The sequence below is a fragment of the Marmota monax genome, unplaced genomic scaffold (genome assembly GCF_021218885.2).
Source record: "Marmota monax isolate L192 unplaced genomic scaffold, Marmota_monax_Labrador192_F-V1.1 WCK01_AAM20220418_F8-fsc00009, whole genome shotgun sequence".
NCBI classification, from domain to species: Eukaryota; Metazoa; Chordata; class Mammalia; order Rodentia; family Sciuridae; genus Marmota; species Marmota monax.
Genome location: NW_026694710.1, coordinates 22,804,061 through 22,829,236, shown reverse-complemented (window position 1 = coordinate 22,829,236; position 25,176 = coordinate 22,804,061). Strand labels below are relative to the sequence as shown.

Genomic DNA, 25,176 nt, shown 5'->3' with positions numbered 1-25,176 from the left:
AAAATAATAACTTCAAAAAAATGAAACACCACTTTTTAAACTCGAACGAATGACTGATAGGCACACCTTGGCTATTCCAATTTAAGTAGTTGGCAAGTATTTTTTTAAAATGAAGAAAGTGAACTTATCACTTCATGGGAAAAAGGGGCAGCATTTGTTGCTGATCATAAATTTAGACTTTGCAAGTGCAGATTGGAATCAGGGAAAGCTTGCTTCTGCCTCTGTGACGTAAGAGCATCCCAACAGACTTTTCTGGTGAGATTGGTGGTGTCACTTGCAAAAGTGTAACTTTAAAAGTATTATCACATGTTGTTATGGTTTGGGTCTTAAATGTCTTCCAAAGCCCAGGTGTTGAAGGCTTGGTCCCTAGGGCATGGGGCAATTGGGAGGTAGTCGAAACTTGGGGAGCTACGGCCTACTTGGAGGAAGTTGGGTCATTGGGGGTGCCTTGAAGGGAACGCTTGGGACCCAAATCCTTCCTCTCTCTCAGCTCCCTGACCACTGTGAGCTGAGAAGCCTGCTCTACCACACACACTCCTCATGACATTCTGCCTGACCACAGGCCCAAAGTGTTGGGGCCAAGTGACTGTGGACTGAGATCTCTGAAACCATAAGTCAAAACAAACCTTTTCCATGTATGCAGTGGTTTATCTTGGGTATTGGTCATAGTCACAGAAATGAAACACACATATTGCTAACACTGGAAGATTTCTTGTTATCTGCAAACTATTATTCTTCAAGTACCAATGTATGGATGCTGTGAAATCATTCCTAGGTGAAGGTTAATTCAAACGCTCAATAGACAAGTACATTTTAAAGTAGCCAATGGAAAAAAGATCATTGATATAGTAGGATATCCCCTGGAACTTAAATTTAAGATACTACCACACTTGACAAGTTTTGATATGCCATTTTCTCTATATACTTCAACCAAAATAATATTTCCATTGTATGTGCTTCCAGTAAACACGAATTAAAGATGAAATTCCTTGAATTGAGATCACAGGGATGGAGTGAGGTACAAGGAGGAATAACTAGACATTTGTAACTGCTAGTAATTCTAAGTGAGGAATAACTGTTCAGAAATCACGAGACTTTGAAAGTTTTAAAAATATGTGAATAAAATATGTATGTAAAATACTGGACCAAATAACATACAATTGAAGAAAGGTGATCAATGCAAGAACAATTACAAGCATTACAGTCTTAATATGGTCTAAAAATATAACCAAAATTACAGTCCTGGTTAATAGATTAACAAGAACTTTGAAAGAATGGGCTAATTTCAACCCAATGAACTTTTGAGATGAAATACTAAATAAAATATCAGCAAATATTTATAAGCCAGTTACCATAACATTTAGAATGTATCTGTATTAACTCTGCTTCTTGAGCCAACTGAGCATGTATTCGGCTACAAGTAATCAACTTTCTTTCCAAGATGTCTAAGAAGAGCAAATAGTACTTCCCATACCTGGACAGTTCCATCTTGGTGGTACCATTGACTGTGGCTTTTAATGTTGAGACTAGGAGTGTTAGTTATATGGAATTATATTATCAAAATATTTGTAATAGACAACTAATCTAAATTTAATTCAATTAAATTTATCATAGTAAATTATTTTTACCCACCAATTTATGACCTTAAAAACAGGAATATGGCTAAAGAAACCCTCTCCTTCTAAATTTTTATAAGTAGTAAGGCTTTTATAAATAATAAAGTTTTGAAATGATGCAGAATCCATATTCTTAAATGCTTTCAGTTATTCGTATTATTTGAGAAGAGAATACCAGCTTCAGTTTTTAAAAACTCAAACATACTTTAACTTAAAATGTTAAAGTTAACCAATGGAAGAATAATTTGGAATATACAACTTTCAAAAAAGAGAAAGAAAAGGGGGGGTATAAAGAAGAGATGGGTCCAATATATCATAGGAAAAAAACAAATTAAAAAGTCAATAAAAATAGGCTAAATAGGCACAAAATGCTATAAAATAGATCCAGAATATTCACAATCAAAATAAATACCAGAGATGCAAACTTAGCCTTTAAAAATCAGATGCGAGTTGGTTTAAAAATTCCATGCTAACTGCACATGGAGTGCAATGAAACAGAGAAATCCTAAGTAAAATCATGGAGAACTAGACACCAGGCAAATCCCGACCAAGAGAATGCTAACAGCTATGCTGGCATAGAGTAGATCAGCTCCAAAACTTTATTTTAGGTTGCAGTGCAGCAGTATGCAGAGACTCTCTATTTAAATGACCATAACTGCTTTTTCAGCATGGGTTGAAGCAGTAAGAACATTCTTGAAGGTAAAACAGTCATTAACAGCATTTCCTGCCACATAGTTTGTGTTTCATTCATAACAGTGTTCAGTGATTTTGAATTTTTCATGATTTTGTGGCAACTGATTTATTATTTTTCAACCCTGCAAGTCTTGCTTGAATATTTAAAGAGTCTTGCTTAATAAAGAGTGTTTGGAAACAGTTATGCACTTGTAGTCTGTTCAGAGAATGAGTTCAACAAAACAAGTTTGCTGCAGAATTTTCTCCGGAAACTCTGCTTGAGTCTTTGTTGAATGAATGAAATTCTGAGCATGTATTCAGCTACAAGTAAGGAGTCAATTTTGTTATAAAATCAGGGAAGCAGTTAAGCTTTGGAAGGTTCTTCTCACATACAGGGAACACTGCATTTGCATTTTACAACCCTATGACCTAGGGCTTTTCTTAGAAAAGGAGGGTCACAGGAATGAAGAGATTGACACAATGTAAATGCAAGAATGACTTCGCCAGGTGGTCAGTAACAGGCAAGGCAGGGTAGCCTATTGCAAAATCATACTGATATCAGTAATCACTAATGCATTCTTTCCTTTCTTTTTTTTGTTTCTTTTCTTTCATTCCTTTCTTCCTTCCCTCCCTCCCTCCCTCCCTCCCTCTTTCTTTTCTTTCTACTGGAGATAGAACCCAGGGGCACTTAATTACTGAGCTACATCCTCAGCCTTGTTTTATATTTTATTTAGAGACAGGGTCTTGCTGAGTTGCTTAGGGCTTTGCTAAATTGCTGGGGTTGGCTTTGAACCTATGATCCTCATGCCTCAGCTTCAGATCCATCTAAGCCACTGGGATTACAGGCATGTGCCACTGTGCCTGGCTTATTTTAAAATTCTTATGCCACTTAGTCTGTCAAAACTTATAAATCATTTTAATCAAGTACTTCACTGCCATTTACTAGAAGACTTTTTAATTTAATGTTGCACTTTAAATTGATTTTATATAAAAATAACCCTATATATTTTTAAAATTTTTTAATTTGTTTTAATTAGTTATACATGATAGTAGAATGCATTTATGCACTTTGATATATCATACATAGATGGAATATAATTTCTCATTTGATATTTGATCAATATGATGCTGCAGAATCATATTGGTCATGCAGTCACATATATACATATAGTAATAATGTCTGTTCCATTCTACTATTTTTCCTATTCCCAAATCTCTTCCCTTCCCCTCCACCTAACCTAAGGTAAAGCTATTCTTCCATAGTGCCCACCCCCACCTTATTGTGAATTAGTTTCAGCATATTAGAGAAAACATTTGGCCTTTAGTTTTGTGGGATTGGCTTATTTCACTTAGCATGATAGTCTCCAACTCCATCCATTTACTGGCAAATGCCATAATTTTAATCTTCTTTAAAGCTGAGTAATATTCCATTGAGTATAGACTCCTAAAGCTCAAGGAGTAAAATCAAACATTAATAAATGGGATGGATTCAAATTAAAAAGATTTTTCTCAGCAAAGGAAACAATTAATAAAGTGAGGAGAGAGCCTACAGATTGGGAGAAAACCTTTACCATATCCACCTCTGATAAAACATTAATCTCTAGGATATATAAATAACTCAAAAAACTTAACACCATAAAAACAAATAAACCAATCAATAAATAGGCTAAGGAACTAAACAGACACTTCATGGAAGAAGAGATATAATTGATCAACAAATATATGAAAAAGTGTTCAACACCTCTAGCAATTAGAGAAATGCAAATCAAAACTACTCTAAGATTTCATCTCACTCCTGTCAGAATGGCAATTATCAAGAATACAGGCAACAATAAATATTGGTGAGGATGTGTTGAAAAGGCACACTCATACATTGTTGGTGGAACTACAAACTGGTACAACCACGATGGAAAGCAGTATGGAGATTCCTCATAAATTTAGGAATGAAACCAGCATTTGACCTAGTTATCCCACTCCTCAGTTATACCTAAAGGACTTAAAATCAGCATACTACAGTGATACAGCCACATTAATGTTTATAGCAACTTAATTCACAATAGCTAGACTAAGGAACCATCCTAGGTGTCCCTCAATAGATGAATGGATAAAGAAAATGTGGTATTTATACTCAATGGAATATTAATCAGCTTTAAAGAAGAGTAAAATAATATTTTTTAAAAATTAATATACGAAAGTGATAAATAAGCTGGGTGCGGTGGCACATGCAGGTATTCCCAGCGTCTTGAAAGGCTGAGGCAGGAAGATTGTGAGTTCAAAGCCATCCTCAGCAATAGTGAGGCGCTAAGCAACTCAGTGAGACCCTGTGTCTAAATAAAATACAAAAAAGGGCTGGGGAGGTGGCTCAGTGGTCGAGTGCCCCTGAGTTCAATCCATGATACCCCTGCTCCCCACAAAGTGATAAACAAAAGGGAAAACAAATCTTCCACAATTCCATCTTCAGAGAATAATGCTGATACTATTTGGGGGGTATAAACAGGCTTTCCTAGACTCTCATCCAACCTGCCAGATCATGTTTTTTTTTTTTTTAAATTTTATTTATTTTTTTATTCTGCACCCTGTTGGATGGTGAGTGGATCACTCTCTATGAAGTCTGGCTTGAACTCACTGATGAGAACAAGCATGTTTACCAGTGACTGAACTAAACTTTCCCAAAATTCTTGTCCCAGTTGTAAGACAAGGACAACAACCTCACGTCCACAGAGATGTAGATTTCACTGGTGTCTGTGAATGTCCACCCTTGAGATGTGTAAGCTGAAGCCGTGTGCTCGAGAGGCCCTGCTAGGCGGGGAGGGGAGTGTTTTCTGCACATCCAACCTTGCCAAGGACCAGCGACCCAGATGGGGTTTTTCCTTAGCAGAATGAACACACAGTGAGTTGGTGGAGAGTTTCACACGCACTTAAGCACAGGTCAGCAGGAGGGCTTCTGTTCTGCCTCCCTAGGACCTACCCCAATATTGGATATGAATCCAGGTCTGTTGACTGAAAGAGGAAACAGTGGAGGCTAAAGCATTTCCCCTGCTCAGTCCAGACTTCTTTAAAGAACCTTGCTTCCTCTGAGATGAGTTGAGAACTAGCTACAAGATCCCAGTCCAATGATCTACCCACAGCTGGAGAAGTCTAGTCCCCTAACACTACCTTTTCATTCTTGTATTGGTTCTTACTTTGTATTATGCATGATTTAATTAATTAATTTATTTATTATTTTGGTGCTGTGGATGAACTCAGGGGTGCTCTATCACTGAGACACATCCTCAGTCCTTTCTGTATTTTCTTTTGAGACAGCTGGGTTGTTGAGGCTGGCTTTGAAATTGCAATCCTCCTGCCTCAGCATTCCAAATTGTTGGGATTATCGGCGTGTGCCACCAAACCTGGCATGGTTTTTCAAGCTAAGACTCTGGATTCCTCTCTAAGTCGTGGTTCCGCTTCATATCACTGCAACCCCCATTAGGGATGCCCTTCCTGGGCGGGCTCAGTCCCTGGACTTTCCCCCAAGACATACCAATCTATTCGTCTTATGCTGTTCCTGACAGTCAATCCCTGGGATTCCCAGGGACGACTCCATTGTGTTAATCACAGCTTTCTGTAGAGTAGGGGAAATGAGTTCATCTTGATCTTAGATTGGAAAAACGGAAGCCCAGATGGCGTAGAGCAGAAGTGAAAGGAGGAGACCAGAGAGGAATCGGGAAGTCTACTGAGGTCAGTGGTAGAGAGAAAGAAGGGAATGCAGAAAAGCAGGCAGGGTCTAGAACACATCCACGGCCTGCTGTATCAAGCAGAGGGCTGTGTGTGTGTGTGTGTGTGTGTGTGTGTGGTGTGTACATCACATCCACAGGAATATGAATTACTTGAACTTTATGGATGGGGAGGTGAACTTGCTCAAAGGTGGCCCACTGTAGGGAGAGAGGCAGAACTGGACCAAGGTCAGCAGTGCCCCTCAGCTCCTCACTGTACCCCTGGGGTGAGCTTCCTGCAGCGTAATGCTGTTGTTGGAAGTGAAGAAAGAAAGGCGGAGGCACATGGAAGTTCTAGTTTGGGAAAAAGGATACTCATAATGTCAAAGCCCACCTCCAGCTGTCACGGCTGCTGTGTCTGCGTGCTGTTCTGAACTTGTGCACAGGCCCTTGTGAGTTTTCTCTATACAATCGATCTGTCAGAGGGGTCAGTTGCATTTTTTTCCCATTTTCTAGATTGCTTTTAGGTAAATGACTATCACACCCAAAGGACTGGGAAAATTATTCATCAAAATCAACTGTTGGAGAGGGGGGGACTGTTGCTTTGATCCATCTGCCATGGACAATACATTTGAGGAAATTAAAGAGACACATGTTTGAAGGTCCAGCAACTTCTCTTTAAAAAAAAGAAATGATTCATCAATGAAGACATTTACAATAATGTTCATAACATAATGTTCATAAAAGGAAAACACTGGAAACGACTTCAGTGATTATACTTGATTATGAATTTAAATAGTTGTATTCATCCAATGAAATATTATCAGTCACTGAAAAGGAGCTGATCACATCTGTGCACGTGAGTTCAGTGACTGTGAGGTTCACAGAAGTTAATTCATGTGCAGGAATATCATAGTGCGATGCCTTACCTGCTATTTCACAATCTTAAAGTGCGCTTACCTCTGTCTTGCAGATTGTTGTGGCTTCGCACAAATGAAGAGCTGGAGAAAATGACAGCATGTTAGACTTTCCTGTGGTGTTCACACTCCATCCAGGGGCAAGGTCAATGGTAATGGCTGAAACTGCATTAAAGCACTTCATATTTTACTGAATAGGCTAGAAGAATTGTTGGTTTTCTATGGCAACCAGAGGCTGGCTCTTCCCCTCCTTGTCCAAGGCCAGCAAATATGAGATATGAAATGCAAACACTGATCCGCAGAAGTTCTTCCCAGGTCACTGCAGTGAGCACACATCAGATTTTTTTTTTTTTTTACTTTTTAAAGTCGTGAGTTTGACTTGCCTTGTACTTAGTCATAGAAATTAATAATCGGCTGGTTGGGCTCCTATTCTATAGAAACTGCTCACCCACTGAGAGTCAGCACTAGCTGGGAAGAAGAGTACAGAGGTCTCATTCCATCTTGAAATGTGAGCTGGGTGAGAAAACGATATTGACTATTATTGGGAGTTCCATAAAGAAAAAGGGATTAGAAGGCTGTGAGACCATCACAATAGCAATATGCATTTCTAAACACAAGACAGAGGCTCTGAGGCAGCAGTTAGCGGCTTCCCTTAGCACCTTGCTCGAATTTTCTGGTTCATTTTGTTTGGTGGTCAGCATCGCGGACAGGAGCTCCAGGTGCTAAGACAGTTAAATCTGATTTCCTGGTATGCGCTCTGTTCCAAGGACTGAAAGAGCCTCTCGGTTAATTATCTGGAACTTGACCCTTTCCTAGCACCGACTGAAATCACCTGGGTATGGATCTGGGTTTTGTTACCCCCAGGGAAGCCCACGGGGCCTCCCAGCTTGCTTTGTACAAGAAAATGCCAGCAGACCCTTCGGCCACCACAGTGTGCTGTACCAAGGGTCAGACTTCTGCCATCCAGGCTCTCCACCAGTGTCCCTCTATTAGGAGCCAGTGGACACTTCTGTTAAATGTCTGGGGAAATAACAAGCAGCCAGATTGTTCTAATTTTCTGGAATTTTTAGGAAATTTTGAAAGAGGAGGAATATCCTCTGAGGATATTCTAGGTCTTAAGTACAGACTATATAAGGACAGAAGAAAAAAATCCCAAAATAACACAACTAAAACTAAGATAAAAGTCACGATTCTTTCATTTAACAAACACACATTGAGCACTTTCTAGATGGGTGATGTGTTTGGCGACAGTAACATGAATGGACATGCTCTGCCCGGGGAGAGCTTGCCTCTTGCAGGGGAGACACACTTCCATCACAATCAGAGCACACCTGGTGCACACTGTGGAGAAGGTGTGCCCAGCACACGTCCCTGAGCAGTGAAAGGTCACTACCGGACAGCATTGCCCTGGAAGAGGGCCTGGGGATTCTGGGAGTCATCAGAAGCCTATCACAACAATACAGAGGGGAGCTGATGGCCCTGGTCTGCCTGCGAGAGCTGGGGAGGAAGGAGAGACATAGGGAGACTCAGACAGGTTGGAGTAGAATTTTGGGAGTTGGGAATGGATTGGATGGGAAGAGAGATAATGGGAAGAAAGTTCACCAGGACTGAGGCGAGAAAGTCTGCAGGAAGACATTGTTGGTTGGGACTGGGAGTAGAAATGAAGAGTCCCAACAGAATCAGCCGTGATGCTTGTGAACTATCTAAGGAACACTGATGTGCAGGACTGGAGCCAGGAGAGGAGGCCTGGGCAGAAGCTGGAGGGAGGCGGATTATCAACATGGCTTGACATTGGGCACTGAGATGTCCTCTAGGGACAGAAAAGAGAGCCTCAGATAAACTGAGTAACACCAACATTTAGAGTCAGTTTGGGAAATAACTCTAAGAAAGGCAATTATGCCGGAATCAGGAGACTTTGTGAAATAGATTAAATAAGCAAATAAAGTAAGCCAAAACCTATCAACCAACTACAACAGGTATAAGCCTGAATGAAAGCTCATTATCCTTTCACCATAATGATACATTTTTCTCTTAGAAAGTTATGTGAAGGAAGGGTTTGATGTGTCACATCAGGGGTTTGAACAGCAAATGGCCTGGGAAGGGGGATAGAGCAATAGTCCCAGCACCCATGAGCTAAGGGGCGAGAACATGTTGGTAAAGGCACAAAGTCGGACAAGGAAAGGACGTGACAGGGAGAAGGGAAGGGGCGTGTGGCGTCACGGCGTGTGGTGCCATGTGCAGGCCTGTCGACAGAACTGAGAGCTGGCGTTGACCAGGCTCTTGCTTCATGCCTGGTTCTGCTCAGAGCTTCCCGAGTGGGACAGAGATGCTGGCCAAGTCACACGGCTCACTGGTATGGCGGCAGGGATCTGGATCCTGTAGGTCCTGCTCAACCAGAGTTCTACTTGGCCCCGCTGAATAAAGGTAGAATAAAAGGCTAGCCCCAGCGAGCTCCCGATTCAGTCTGCTTCTAAGCTGGGGTGTGATGAGTGAAAGAGAGCTCCCATGTGGGGGAGGGTGGCGGGAAGCAGTGTGGGCAGTGAGGTGGCTTCCAGGCGTCCCGGAGCTGTGAGCAGCGTGTGCAGGGAGTGGCGGGAACCAAGGTCGGTCCCTGGCCAGGGTGGGATGGGGAGGTGGGCTCGCAGCAGCGACTTTGTGGAGGTCTTGGTTTTTGAACAAGCCACTATTAAGTTAAAGTGACTTGGTAATGAGTCATTCGCCAGAGGCTTTGTGTCTGCAGCTCTTCAGTGGAATTGACAGCTGTCACAATAACTTGATCAGGCGATTGTCTAATTGGAAATGCATTTTTAACACTATGAAGTTCTGTTCCAAAGAGACTATTATTAGCTCTGATGTGAACACCAACTGAGAATAACTAGAAATGACCAACTTTTCCTCCAAGAGTGATTAGCGCCCATTCCAGTTAATCTGATTTAGTTAGTATTCACTTCTTTCCCCTGCCCTTCACTAACACATGGTCAGTCATAAATTAGAGAAAGAACAACATCATTAGATTCAACGATAATTGGAGTTCACAGGTTACCCTCATGCCTCAACAATGCCGTCAAAATCAAAAGCCAAGAAGCCTTGGTAGTCATTGTCCAAGAGAGCACCTTGCTACTCCCAAGCTGCAACCTGGGGGGTACTTTGTGACTCCTCACCTGGTCAGGGCAAGAGGAATCTTCCGCGTGTTTCGGCTCTGCGATGGCTGGGATGATGCTGGCCTCATCTTGTCATGGGAAACTGTAAAGGTGTGACATAATTTGGTCAGATTGCATGTTGATCAAGGACTGTTAGAAGCCAACTTGAATGTCCATGATTTCATGCAAATAATTTCTGATTATTATTACTGGGATGTCGATGTCATTGAAAACTCTACAACCCTCCCAGATCCTGGGGGTATCTTTTCTCTGAGACTATAAAAATTACATTGAGCATTTACAATTGGGAACACACATTACAAACTTCCTGGAAACACAGAGTACTGCCTTGGGAGATATTACAGGGATTATGTTACACCAGTTAGTTTACAAGACTTGATTCTCATTCATTCACATCACTCTGCAAATATTTACTGAACAGCTTCTATAAGATAGGTCTTCTTCCAGAATCTGGGGTCACAGTGAGAAGGGAGAAGTGGTTATTACATTCCAAGGAAAGGAGACAGGAACTAGGCATGCAATGCCTCAATGCTCGCATTTCACACAGTGTGACAGGAAGTAAGTAAAGCTCTACTTTGGATCCAGAGTGATTATGGGGCCCAAGCAGACCTTCTGAGAGATGAGCTCTGAGCTGAGCTCTTAGTGAGAAGAAAGTTAAACCAGAGGACTGCTCTGGGTAATGCAGGGGACAAGCAGCCCAGTGCCAGCACAAGACACCTGTATTCTCAGACCCTTCCTGCAAAAGGGAGGGGAGCTTCCAGGACTCTGGTGTCGACTGGCAGTTCCCAGGTAGTCACCACCACGGCTATATTTTCTCATTATTTTCTCCTTGATCATCAACTTTTGAAAAGCTCTACAAACATACTCATTGGAGTTAGTTAGTAATTACATATGCCATTGGTGTTGCTGCTAATGATTTCCTTTTTATCATGGATGGAGTTAACTAGCCATCCAGAATGACCAAGAGCACAGACTACTCCTGAATATAAAATTCCGTGAACTTTCTCCCACTTGTGACTGTAGGTAATGAAGCCAGGGAAGCATGCAGACACTGATGGCACTGTTTCAGGATGTTACTCTGTTTTGTGTCCAAGGTTGGTCACAAACTAAAAATCTTTGATTGAACGACTGTGATTACTTGAAATGTGATTGGAGCTACTGACTGGCCCATTAATAACACATCCCAGAAATTCATTCTGTGCCATCAACAGTCACCCAGAGCTTCTGGCCCTCTTGAGCTGAACCATGTCACATTTTGTGCTGATGACCACTGGAACCTGGTGCAACAACACCTGAGTTTTGCATGTTGAAATTTACTGCGGGGAAGGACATGTTTTCAGTAAGTTTTAAAATTATTTGAAATTGTCCATGAAATCCCCATTGCTCCATCGGGGATCTGTGGGATGTCACAAAATCAGATAGGCCCCTCTTTGGGTTTAACTTCCTCAATATATACAGAAGAGCAGACTTGAGACCCCCAGAGGATGGGCACTTGTCTCTGGTTCCCTCTTTGGGCCAGAACATATTTTGCCTCTGAACATATTTTATCATTCAAAATGGATGGCATTTCAAACAAAGGTGGACATCAGGCACTGCCTGCTCCATATCCTGCCACTTAGTGGGTGTCAGACTGCATGCTTCTCTGAAAATGTTGAAAGTGATCAAGGACTGTTAAAAGCTAACTCAAATGACCATATTTTCATGCAAATAATTTATCATTATTATTACTGGGATAATAGATGTCATTGGAAACTCTAATGTGTGTGTGTGAATATGTGTGTGTGTGTGTGTTGTGGCAGGGACACCAAGGTCTCTTTGCCCAGTGGCAGGGGTGACAGTGTGACTCCTTTTGGTAATACCTGGGCTGAAGAAAGACCTCTGATTTAACCCAGATATAAATTTCCTTGCTTAGACCAGAGGACGCTGAGTGGACTGTGAGGTCCTAGACCCCTCTGATCCCTTCACCATGTGCACGTATCCTTACATCCTGGGCTTCAGTTACAATGCTTGTAAATTATGACTAGCGATCTAGAAACAGCACATCCTAATGGCAGTAGGGAAAGAAAGTTAAGGTAAAGAATTTACCTTCTTCTGCTTCAAGGACCTGTATTAAAAAAAAAAAAAACATTGAGTGACTTTCTGTGTTACAGAATTTAATATAATACTATATGTGCTTTTAAAAAAATTGGTTATAGTAGAATTTCAGGAAGAATTTTGTTAGCATAGATTTTTTTAAAAATAGTAGAATTTTGAAAAAATTTTTTTTAGTATAGAGTTTTAAAAAATCCATAATTCTCCAAAAGACTGAACAAAAACCAATTGGAAAGTAATTTAACTGAACAAAAGCTAATTTAATTTCAAGGGTCTTAGACATGCTTTATTCCTATTGCAACAATTGCCTCAATGAAACTATTTCCAAGAAACAACCTGAACTCTGGACCAAGCTCAGGTACAAGGTGTTCAGCCTCGTGACTCACAGTGTCATACAGCTGGGCAGCATCACACATCCAGATAAATAAGAATGGTTAATTTTGGTGTGTTCCTTGCTTATTGAACTCTGATGAAGGCATTTGAAGTAGTGATGTAGGCTGGACTCGGGGGCACTGGGAGCATGCCTCGGCGGAGCACTGGAGTCCAGGATAAAAACTAGGCCCCTCATGCATTTACATGCTATTATGTCTTCAATGTACGTGTGTGGAGGCAAAAAACAGTTCAAAGAGATAAAATACCAACAGAGATTGTGTTTCAGTGATGAGGCTATGAATAATCTTTTCTGTATACTTCTGTTCTCAAATGTTTTTTTTAAAAATAAGCAGAAGATACTTGCATTATTCTTTTTAAACACAGCCATTTATCTTCCCAAACATTTCCTTTCTCTTTCTTTCCTTAAAAGTGGCAGAGTTCCTGACTGTCCTTTGTTATGAAAATGTCCACATTTATTGGACTGGTATCCCTCACCACAGTGATCTCTTGAAGAAGCAAGAATCTTTACAGTAGAATCTGTATGATATTTGCTGAAGGGCATGTTTGACCAGGAATAATTATGTTAAGTTTGGTTCAAGTATTGAGTCACCTGGAGACGACCTCAGGTGTCAGTTTCATAGGAACTTGTTTAACCTATGGGATGAGAAAGCCATTGGTGCTCTAATGAGGTTTGTGAACCTTTTGAAATAAAAGTGGTTTTCCTCTATAAATATGTGTATACATTTTTGGTGGAATGAGGAAGGTATATAACTCAGCATCAAATTATTAAAGGAATAATTTAATGTCCTTGAAGTAGAAAAAATGTAAAATGTCCTTGGCTTACAGACGAGATCCAAAGAGGTGATGCCATCTGCCCATGTTCCCACAGCCATCCTGCAACTAAGCTGGCCCGAGCCCAGCTCTGCCAACTCACATTTGCTCCACAGATAGATAAGAAACCTGCAGCAACACTTTGCTCACAGGGGCATCCTATGTCTTGTCTGAAGCCAGCAAACAGAACTTTTGTTTTAAAGACCATGGTGCCCCTAGGGTTCTGGAAGGAGGACAAACTGTTCATTAGGAGAGCAAATCAAAGCAAATCCATGGCCAAGTACAAAGGGCCACGAATGCATTCTAACCAGTGGTTTAGAAGGCTCCCCGGTGAGGCCTCCCCAGGACTTTGAACCTGGCAGTTCCCAGTGCTCACTCAGAGGCAGGAGCTCTCGGGCTGTCAAAGGAGAGGAAGGCAGAAGGTACGAGCAGAGGAGGAGCTTCCTCTGGGGAGGCAGTTGTTTTATCTCATTGAGACCCAGCCAACTTTTTGCTTGAGGGCTCTGAATTTAAAATCAATGCAGTTAGAAAAGTGCAGTATCTCTTGTTTTTCTACTTTAACTTTTTTGTTGTTAGAAAATCAACATATTCAAGTGAGAGAGAAATGTCACCTCCTGCTGTCCACCCTTCTTCCCTCTTGCTCCCTCCTCTCCTTTCCCTCCCTCCCTCCCTCCCTTCCTTCTTTTCCTTCTTCCTTCCTTAGTATCTCCTTCCTCTCTTTTCTTTTTACTTTAACTCAGGCTGTCCCTCTAATTTTTAAGGCGGAGAGTCAGGACTCTGAGGAGCAGACCTGGGCTTGGCGATTTCAGGGACTGGCCTGTCCTCTGCCAGCTGTGGACACTGGCAGTTTGTCACCCCTCTGTCTTCATGTTTTCTTTCAGGGCTTTGTAGGGATGAGGTGAGACTATGAGTCTCTATTCACTTTGAAAACTACAGAGGGCCGTGTGCATCTGAGTCAGCACATCATTTCTGCTGAAATATATTTTACTTTGCAAGACATAATTAAGCAATCACTCCATGTGCACACACACGTGGCATTTGCCTCCTGAATGGGCTTTTGCAATGGAGAAATGACCTTGAATCTCAGCCTAGACAAACAATGCAGAAGCAGGTTGGCAAAACTTATGCAACAATGAGTATTTCTATTAGATCCTGTTCTTCAGAGGACACTGTCTTCCAACAGAAGCCAGCCAAAGAGGCAAGGAGAACCAACAGCTCTGCACACTTCCTGCTGCCTCCCCATTTCCTTCTTGCTCGCTGGTGATTGGAGGGGGGGCACATGTCCTGTCAGACTGATCTTTGCGTTATAGACTTGAAGACATCTCCATGGCAGCCAGCCTCTACTTGAGGCACAGAAACCCAATCTAGAGGCAGAGTTCTGGGTTCAGGTACCTTAGATGTGTAGGGTCCCCCAGCAAGAGCACCGTGACCTGCTGCTCCTCCTCAGGGGTGCTCAGGAACTCCCATGACTCAACTACTTGTTGAGCCTCTACTGCCCCTTGGCCATTTGTGTATTTACTTTGACTTTACCACAACATTGCACAGAAATGTGTCCCTCTCTTCCTGGTGTGTAGGGCACTTGCCAAACTTCATAAACCCTAGCAGGGGGCAGAGCAGGGTTCACACCTAGATTGGTGAGGCTCTGAATCTCATCTGTCTTCCTCTCTGCAGTCCTGTTTTCCCTGTGAAGATCAAGCGGCGTAGAGCCTACAGCTGCCAACACCTCGTTTCTGTGCAGTGGAGGTTGGAAGCCAGGAGGCAGGTTTCGTGCTTTCCCCTGTGGGAAGGGGGCATGTCCCCACTGCATCCGTCAACACTGAATGACCATGGGGTAGAGAAGGGTCTGCTTCTACCCTCTGGATCATAACCTGTTTAACTTAGGTTTCTCATCTTTAAAGCAGGGGCCGGGGGGATCATTCATTCTGAGCATGGCTACCACAAGAACAAAGTATGATAAGGTACCCAGAGAGAATGTTGCTCATTGTAGACACCTCATGCACACGAATTCCCTTTTTGTTTCCCAGGACAAAATTGCTACTTACCCCACTTAAGTCCTTTAAGCTTATCTGTCTGTATGAAAAAAGAAAAATGGTGTTAATAAAAAACAATTCATAATGGCCAAGATAGAGTCATCATGAGCCCTTATAAAACTCTGTCATTGACAAATTAACAGCCCGTAGTCCAGTGTGATATTTATCACTCTTCTATAAATCTAAAGCAGGTTATTTTTTTCTCATAATTTTCTGAGGGAAAAAAAAGAAGCCAATATAAAAGGTGGTGACTGCAAGGACACAAATATACTTGCTTCTCATTTTAGGAGAATTTAAATAACGTTGTCATTTCTCCTGACATTTGATTCCCATGTCAGATTTCATGAGCACAGTCAGACCTATTGTCAGGTAGATTTTTAAAGCTCTCAGTTTTTTTCTCCTCTGAGAAAATGTAAAAGGGTTTAAATATGAAGCTGTCAGGTAGAGTGGCAGCCCAGGAAGGTGAGTGTAAAAGAAAGATTACTGACAATGAAAGGGAGCCTGAGTCAGGAAAAGAATCATGAGACTGAGAGGAAAAGGGAAAGAATCCAATGAAGAATCCTACTCTGTGGACACTGGCCGAGTCTCAGCAATCATCTCCCAGATGTTCATTATATTGGAAAGTCAACTTCTCCAAACCTCATTTTCTCGTGTGCAAAATGCCAACAAGCGTCCTCATTTTGGAGGGTTATTGTGAGAACTGCTAGAGATAATAAGAAAAATGGGGCATTCAGTGTAGAATGTGGCCAAACTCCCCATGGGAACTAAGGATGCGGGCTGCGGGTGCCCGTCCCAGCTATCATATCCATCAATGAAAGGCCAGGAACTGAAGGATGCTGGGGGTTAAAGACTGCCTCGCCAACCTCACAGGCGCTGTGGATCCAAAGCTTTCTGGGTCTCTCTGTCTTGGGCAAAATGGCCCCAGAGCACATGGATCTCAGATACTTTCTGGTCTCAAATTTCCAAGCTAGGGCAACTGTCCTTGGGTTCCACAGCTTTTAACGATCATCTCAGCCCATCGGAGACAGATACCACCTCTGCACCTCCCTTGCCTTTTAGTTAGGAGGTAAGAAGTAAAAGATATAGTCAGAAGCAACCAAGTAGAACAAACACCTGTACTATTAATTATTTTGCAGTTAAATTGAGACTAATCTCAGTATTCTTAATGTTTAAGAGACTCTGGCATAGTAGGGGTGTTGATGGACTGACTATGTGGCTTCAATTTAAACATGTATAATCGATTTTGGACTTTCAATTTTAAGTTACAATAGTCAAGACACATTTTGACTCCATTTGAAAAGCATTTGAATCAACTCCATTTGTAAAGCATTTAAACTGTGCACGAGAAATTGATTTTTTTTTCTGTATTTATCTCTCTATATACATTTACTTTATGTGATTTACAAAAATTGTTAAAGTTTGGTTGCTAGAATTTAAAACTACCTTGTCAGTAATAGAAGTACTTAAAAATCAGGTACGCTCAATTTATAAAGACATTTCAGATATTTAAGTAGATTTAACTGAGTTTGTAAGTTACTACTGTCTAAGATGCCTTAAACTGTCTTGGCTTGAGTTAGTTCACATTTATAGAACAAGCAGAGTGACTGTGTTTCTCTTCTCATAAAATAACTCAATTTATAAATAGAGCAATGAATTTTACAGATTGAAACTTGAGGCTTCAGGAAAGGTAGATTTTGGAATGTGTCATTTTAACAAGCTGAATTTTAAGACAATGTGGGGAATCTAAGAAGCCTCTTCTTTGCATAGCAGGGTGAGGCCCTCTGGCCTCTGCACATTTGATCCTTCCCAGGCCCACGTGGAGTCAGAGGGAGCCTCTCTGACCTCCTTGGTTTGTCCATGGAGATGGTCAAGGACACATGGCCATTAACTACTTGGAAAAAGAGTTCTCACATTATTTCCTTTGCATAATGTGTGCTTAGTATAAATTTAAGGATAGTATCATTTACTATAATTGTGGACCTTCTTGAACATCTTTTAGTTTAAAATGAATTGGATTTGAATCCTTTCTTTGTCATCTATGGGCTCTGTCACCCCTGATAAGTTCAGTTCCCTCTCTGAAACTTAGTTTTCCCATCTACGAAATGGACAAATCCAGCCAGTTATGGAACAGCCCGGGCTAATATAGACAAAAGACTCCATGCTGGACCTGATGGGCAGGTAGATGCAGGAAATGTTGTTGGTTGCTCTCATTATCACTCGGTGCATGGCCACAGTGTTAAAATTGCGGTGGATCCATAGTTGTGAAGTCCCTCTCTTTTTAATTCCCTTTCAGAGGACTTCCAGGAGAGGACTTCCACTGGAATCTTACCCAGTGGTAAGATTTCCTAAGCACTAATCTAACATTTGCGTCTCATTTCTTTTAATAGAAATTTCCCCAGGGTCAAAGTTTGGGTCTGGAACTGCTGTGCTGCAATTATATATGGTCATAAGTCTCTGTTTGAATTAAATTTACTTAAGTGAAGAAAAAATGAACTAGGGAAAGAAACATTAAATAGGTAGATATTGTGACAATAATAATCGTGGTGCAGAAATGGTTGAGGACATCCCACCCGTGTTCTCCAAACTTCAAAGACCTCAAGTTAGTTGCCAATGAATGATCTAAATGACATTTCTGTGAACTGAAGTGCTTCCATTCAGCTATTGTTTAGTGAAGCCAAGACTTAGCTTTAAAAAAGAGAATGGCAGAGCTGGTGGGGACAAACAGGGGCTGAAAGACAATAGCTGGAACCACAGCCGCCATTCAGGGCAGCGTGGCAATCATGGGCTGCAGCTGCCACAGCCAGGCTGTCCACAATCCAGGCCGCTGAGGGCCAGCTGCACCTCAAGGTCCCTGCCTGGGGGGGGGCGACACATCCCCAGTGCCTGACAGAGCAGCTGCTGGGAAGGGGAGGGGTGCATTTTCCCAGCCTCACTAGGTTGTTTACATGTGACCTGGGTCACCACTAAGGCTGCCTGACCACCCATGTGGACCCTGCTGGAGTGCAGTGGAAATCACAGCTCTCCTCCTCAGCAAATGCTCCTCTGCCGGTGGCATTCCCAGGGCCCCCCAAGATGCTGCATGCCTCTGTCCCTCAGAAGCCACTTGCCATCCTGTGGCTTTGACTGAGTTACCTCACCTCTCTGACACCTGGTGACGTGATGGGCACCGTTACCGAGCACCTACGTACCATCGTAGCCTTGGGATACCGTACTTTACAGGGTGGCTGGAGGAGGTGACAGGACAAAATGCCATCCCTCCCTGGAGCCGTTTGTAGCAGAGAGATCCAGCCCAGTTCTCAACAGGCCCCCAAATGATGGAATGCATGTGAATTGCAACTACCCAGAGACACAAGTGCCAACTTTCCGAGAGACCAACACCACGTGGTTTCAATGGTGGCATTGTGGACACTTCAGTGACGGAGGGTGCCTGATGTCAGATATTGGAAACTTGGGCATAGACAAGCCTTGGAGGTCTTAAAGAACTTTCTGGAATTATGCAGCCAGAAGTGGTTCAGGTGAAATCCAAACCCAGTTCTTCTGGGGCCCAAGATCCTGTTCTTTCCAGCATAAAGAAGCAAAAAAAAAAAAAAAAGACCAAAGCCCCTTCTTCACATCAAATAACCTCAGCACATACGGTATTTATCAGTCCCATTTCCTGTGTCCTGACTTCTCTGGGGTCTGACCAGTTCTTAACATTTTGACCAAGAGTTTTTGGATGGTTCATTTTGTATTTCCAATTCTGATGACACCATGCATAGGTCTGAGGGTCTACTGCCTCTCTGCCTCTCACTCTGAAAGTGAAAATCCAAATGGAGCAACTTTGCCAACTCCTGCTCTGGTTAGGTACCCTTGGAAGCTGCAGCAGGAGATACATATTTGTCAGACATTCATGGCAATGTGTCAGTCACTGCCAGGAAGCATGGATACCTAAATGAGCTAGCCTTTCCCTTTGGAGTGGAGGGCTAGGTTAGAATCTCAGGGCATTATAAGGGGTGAGAAGGGCATGCACAGAAAGGGGCTCAAGGTAATAAGCGTGCAGTAACTGTCACAGATATGTGCTGTTGATGGGATCATCCCATTGGATCCTCACGTTAGCCCACAAGGCAGGTGGTGGACATTGATACTTTTCTTTCTTCCTGAGAAAAGCCTTGGCTTAAAAAAGTCTGTACCTTATTTTTCAGGTTTTCAGGGTGTCCTGAGGCAGGGTCTCTTTGCCAGTGCACAGAACTTCCCTGGCCTCCTGCTCCTGTTCAGGGCTCCCCGGCATACAGTGGGGTGCTCAGCAGCCACTCTGCTCTTCTCATCGCATGCCAGCACCATCCCTCCACCCACCCACCCACCAACCAACCAACCAACCAAACAACCAAACAACCAACCAAACAACCAAACAACCAACCAACCAACCAACCAACCAAACAACCAACCAAACAACCAACCAACCAACCAACCAAACAACCAATCAACCAACCAACCAACCAACCAACCAAACAACCAAACAACCAACCAAACAACCAACCAACCAACCAACCAACCAACCAACCAAACAACCAACCAACCAACCAACCAACCAAACAACCAACCAAACAACCAACCAACCAACCAATCAACCAACCAACCAAACAACCAACCAACCAAGTCTTCACAGCCCCACATTCTCCAGACTGTCCCCCGGGGGAAGGAGGGACAAAGCTGCCTCCAGCTGAGAACTGCTCCCCGCAGGCATAAGCAGCACAACCTCAATGTCAACGCAGCAGTTTGACTGCAGATGTGAGACCCCATGCCATTTCCCACAGACCAGAAGGACATGCCTTGGAACAGAGGGTGCTTCTTGGAAGAAGTCTGTTACGTGGGACTGTAAAGGATGCAAAGATGAGACCTTCACCAGACAGTTGGGGGGCAATGGCATTGGTCATTTGTGTCCCCATCAGAACCCGCGCTGCATGGGATCCCCACAGAAGCTCAGAATGGGCCTGATGTCCTCAATTCCTGGGACGATTCCTGAGATACGTTTCCTGGAGAAGCCGTCTAGAGAAGTCATGCCCTGGGCCTCAACCTGCTACTGTAATCTGCAGTCACAAAGCAGAGAGAAGGGAGGGAGGGGCGCAGCTTCAGCACTGACTTCCCAAAGAAGGCAATTTTGGCCTTCTTTGTTTGTTGGTTTAGCCACATTTTATGATCAGCATCAGCTGCCGAGTGCCCCGCATGTTTAGGACTGTAGATCATCATTAGCCCTTAATTCCAGAGGTTTGGCTTTTATATATTTGTCAAAAATGGCAGGAGCGTTTTTGACAGGAGGGGTTTAAATCATGGTGCTATTTCCCCAGCCTGAGTGTTTGGTCCTGGATAGTCAGAACCCCCTTTTGATTTTTACGTACAGTGCCCTGAATTCCTCCTGGCGTGTGACATTTTCTTTAACAAATTCAGGCCTCAAGGGAGCAGTTCTTTCAATAGCTGATTTGATTACAGAGAGGCTGTGCTTTCTGTGAACAATCAAACCACAGGCTTCTAAAACCCTTCCCTCTGGGTGTCCTTGGCCCCCTCGCCCTGGGGCAGTGCCTTTAGAGCAGACCCCTTCCCTGCCCACCACTCTTCCTGGTCATTCCACCTGCAGCAAGAATAAGGCTCTCACCTGAGCCCTCCCTGGGCTTCTGGAGAGGTGTGTCTCTGGGGGAGAGGTGCACTGTTCTCTGGTGCCGGTGCCGGGGGCAGGGGCTGGTGCTGCTTCGGGAGAGTGGCGGGAGGCCTGGGTGAAGATCACAGGGTGAAGACCACAGTGGGCCTGAGCCCGCCTGCAGCTCGGGAAGCTCCTCACCCTGCCTCCTGCATCCTCAGCCCGACCCATTCCACGTTCCACGTAGCTCCAAATGTCAGTGTGATCATTCTTCTAAGGAGTCTAAATCTACTTCCTGTAACCTGCCCTTTGATCGGTTGCTGTTTCCCACAGCATGTGATGTGCTTTTCTCCAGGGCATCATGTACTTTTCAAAATGAAATGCTGCCTGTTTAGTGTTAGGAATCCTGGGGAAAGAAGAATAAAGGCCTCCGTCTCTCCCAGACTGGAAGACCTGAGTTAACAGGGAAGGGTTTTAAGGTCAACGAATGCCCCCTCACCCAGTTTATGTACTCATTGATTCATTGATTCATAAAGTGTGTCAGGCCCTTTGGTAGATGCTGGAGATGCAGAGAGGAAAAGACACAGTGTTGACTGCAAGATGCTTCCCTCTGGGAGGGAGGAGAGGGAGGTGGAGAAACCATGGCCAGAGACGGCCACCAATGCTGCAGAGCCGCACAGGCCCAGGGAAGCAACGCGAGTGGCCAATGTCCTTGGCGCCTCAGAAGCCAGGGCTCCAGCTCTTGCCTCTAAGTACATGGAGAAATATCCTAGCGTCTGTGTTTCTCTGGAGTATGCTCTTCCTTAAACATATGTTTCCACATTGTAAGCCCTTCACCCAAATTCCAAGTCCGTCCGCGGCTTATCGACTTATGATTGAGGTGTGTGGAGTGGGCGTGGGGCACCGCCTGGGCACCTGGGCATGAGATGCATACCCCAATTTGATCTGGTGATTTCTGTACTAAGAGAAGGGAGGGAAAGAGGAAGGGATAGGCAGAAAGACACTCATGGAGAAACAGTAAGGGAAGGGACACGGGCAGGTAACTGTGAATGAAGGCGGGACTAAATGGACCCCTGGAGACTGGGTCAGTCCTGTCCATTGTGTCAGTTTTCCTGGGTCAATTGTCTCTCCTTTCAGGCACCAGCACAAACCGTTTAAGTATTAAAGCAAAAGAAAAAACGATTTTCAATGTCTTACCTAGGAGGCGGCAAAGGAGTCTGTGAAATGAAGGAGAATTGGAAATTACATTTGTTGTTCTTTGTGAAGCTCCAAGGGGTGAATTTTTTTTTGTTTATGATTAGAAATTACAAATAATGACCAAACTCCTAGAACATATTTTTCAAGTAATATCTTAAGCTTCTATATGGTCCATATTTCTATACTTAAAAAAAAAAAAGAGAAACAAATATATTTTAATGACTTGACTTACCTTGTTTCCCTTTATGGATTTGTTCTCTAAAACACAAGAAGAAAATGCAGTGAATTTATAGAAAACATTGTCAAGTGCTATTCTTACATAGGCTTAAGCGGAAATCATTCCTATTTTAAATACTGTTGATGATAACGTTGATTAATAGTTGCTGAGATCTTAGTAGGTGCTTGGCATGATGCTAAGCGCTATACTTCTGTGGTCTTATTAAATCTCACCTTCACTGAAGAAAAAGAGGTGTTGGGAAGTTAACTATCCCATCCACAGTCACCCAGTCACCCAGTCACCCAGCTAATATATGGCAGAATGATCGTGGGGTGACTCAGAACCTCCTGTTCCTGGTTGGAATGACCATTCCTTACATTCACATCTATACTGTGAGTGTGTGTGTGAGTGTGTGTGTGTAGTTTTACACATATGTGTATAATTAATTTGAGTTTCTTTCTTGTAACTTCATGGAGCTTTTTCCAAGCAGAAGAAAAATAGAAGAGTTTTGAAGTCCCCCAGAATCTAACCCCCTTATTTAATGGATAACAAAAGTAGGAACCAATTAGGCAGAAAAATTTCTCAAGATCAACTAACTACAGAAACAGCCTGACTGGGGCCTGGAACAGATTTTCTGACTTCTCTGCAGTTTTATTTCCACGATTCAATTGAATTCAAAGGAAATTATTGAGCTGCTACTCTGAGCTAAGCCTAGCATGAGGAGGGGGTGGGGAACAGAAGCAATCTTTGGAAACTCCAGGAGCTGGGGCTGGGGACAGGTTTGAACTCCCCACCCCATGTCCCTGGGGGCTTTACTTCACTTTGCTTTCTATCAACTTTGTCCTCACATTTTTTTTCTAATTTTGTAAAAGGTCCAGCTGGCCCTAAATAACAATACAAACTGGTCTGGAAGACTTTAATACATCTTCCCGGTCAAAAGTAATGACTTCATTGAATAAAATTGCCATTCTCCCTATTTCATTTCCAGTTTTGGAAGACATTTTTAAAATGAGTAGAATCGACCTCTTCATCTAATTCCAAATGCTCACCGAGTACAAACAAGTAAGAGGTTCCCGGCGTCGTAAAAATGCAAACCATGACCTGGGATGCACCTCGCCAGCAGCCGCTGTCCAGGTGGTGCCACATCTTTGACTATTAAAGAAAAATCAGGCCACACAACAATTGCTCCAGCCACCAAATTATCAAACCTGAACTTAATTCCCTTCATGCCATTTCTTATTGGTGTCCCTGAGGAGCTTCGTGGGCCCCTGTGGGGCTTGCACTAACTCGCCCTGTGGAAGCAGGAGTCGGCTCTCCAACAGGTCTTATTCCAGAGCCACCACGGCTTCTGTTGGGGACCAGTTCAATTCACTGGAAATAAAATTCAATGAGATTCAGGTTCCAATGCAGCAGGAACAGTCCACTCATCGTTTTAGAGACGCCTATTCATTTTGCTTCAGTGTCCGAGAGTTTAGAAAAGGGCGGGAGTGTTTCTTTTATTCATTAACTTATTGATCACCTAGTATTGGGGGTGGATTTCTTTTTAATGTATCTATTGATGTAGGTGTGAGGGAATATAATACCCCCAAACCAGAGTTACCATTCCCTTGCTACTTACATTCCCATGGCAGGGCCTGGAAATTCATAAACAAAAGTATAAATAAGTAATGACAGGCAAAGACCAAGAAGCAGGTGACCGGGACAGCAGGGACATGGAGAGAAGGCGAGGGGCTGGGGCTGTTTTTCAAACAGGTCTGAGGAGGCATCTCTGCTTAGAGGAGGAACCAGAGGCCTGAAGAGGTGATGGAGCATGTCCTGTAGGTGTCTGGGGAAGAAGATTCCAGGCAGAGGGGACAGTGAGTGCAAAGGATTCAAGGTGGGAAAGAGCAGGTAGAGAGGTCGGAGAGGAGATGGTGGCGCTGGAGGAACTCGGGGATCACACAGGATCTTACACACTGTGGTAAGAACGTTGCCTTAACCACAGTCAATCTTTTTACCACTTTGCTGACGTCCAAGGACATCTCAGTGAGTTTGGGGATAAACATACACTAGTGAGGTCACTGCCACCACCAGCATGATAAACACATCCATCACCTCCTGAAGGTTCCTCCTGCTCCATTTATTACTGTTTCTTGAATTGGCATTTTTGGTTGAGAACATTTAACAAAAGATGTACCCTTTTGGCAAATTTAAAGCAGTTTTGTTAGTAACAGGCATTATGCTACATAGGTCTGCAGAACTTTTTCATTTTGTGTCACTCAAACTTGGTACCGTTTAAGCCTCACCTCATCACCTGCTCCTCGTTGCTCCAGGTGACCACCATTCTGCTTGTAGTTTGACCACTTTAGATTCCACAGAAGTGACATCAGACAGTATTACATCAATGTCTGGCTTGTTTCTCCTAACAGAACACTGCCCTCCAGGTCCGACCACACCATCGCAAATGGATTGAGAGGATCTGCTTCCTTTTAAGGTGGAAAAACACTCCGTTCTTTATCCATTCATCTGTCTGTGACACCCAGGTTACTTCCACATCTTTGCTATGGTGAATTATGCTGCAAGGGACATGGGTGAGCCTGTCTTCAAAATCCCAATTTCAGTTCTTCTGATGCAAATCAGAAGTGGAATTCTTGAATCACATGCTGATTCTATTTTTAATTGTTGGAGGAACCCCCACACTGATTTCCATGATGACAAACCGATTCACATTCTCATCCACGGTGTGCAAGGGCTCCCCTTTCTCCACATCATGGCGGACACTTGCATCTT

General features: G+C 43.2%; 1 protein-coding gene across 4 annotated transcripts in view; it reads right to left on the bottom strand.

Annotated features, from left to right (window-relative positions):
* Clnk (cytokine dependent hematopoietic cell linker) overlaps positions 1-25,176 on the bottom strand; it is a 185,184-nt gene that overhangs the window by 15,198 nt on the left and 144,810 nt on the right. For 3 of the 4 annotated variants that reach the window (XM_046423784.2, XM_058572405.1, XM_046423788.2), the window contains 7 exons: positions 22,423-22,448; positions 22,191-22,210; positions 21,012-21,125; positions 15,395-15,422; positions 12,144-12,162; positions 10,059-10,140; positions 6,941-6,981 (listed from right to left, as the gene is read on the bottom strand). In XM_046423784.2, the coding sequence (XP_046279740.1) occupies positions 6,941-6,981; positions 10,059-10,140; positions 12,144-12,162; positions 15,395-15,422; positions 21,012-21,125; positions 22,191-22,210; positions 22,423-22,448 (330 nt within the window). The remainder of the gene's footprint in view (positions 1-6,940; positions 6,982-10,058; positions 10,141-12,143; positions 12,163-15,394; positions 15,423-21,011; positions 21,126-22,190; positions 22,211-22,422; positions 22,449-25,176) is intronic. The other variant, XM_058572404.1, reaches the window with a different exon arrangement.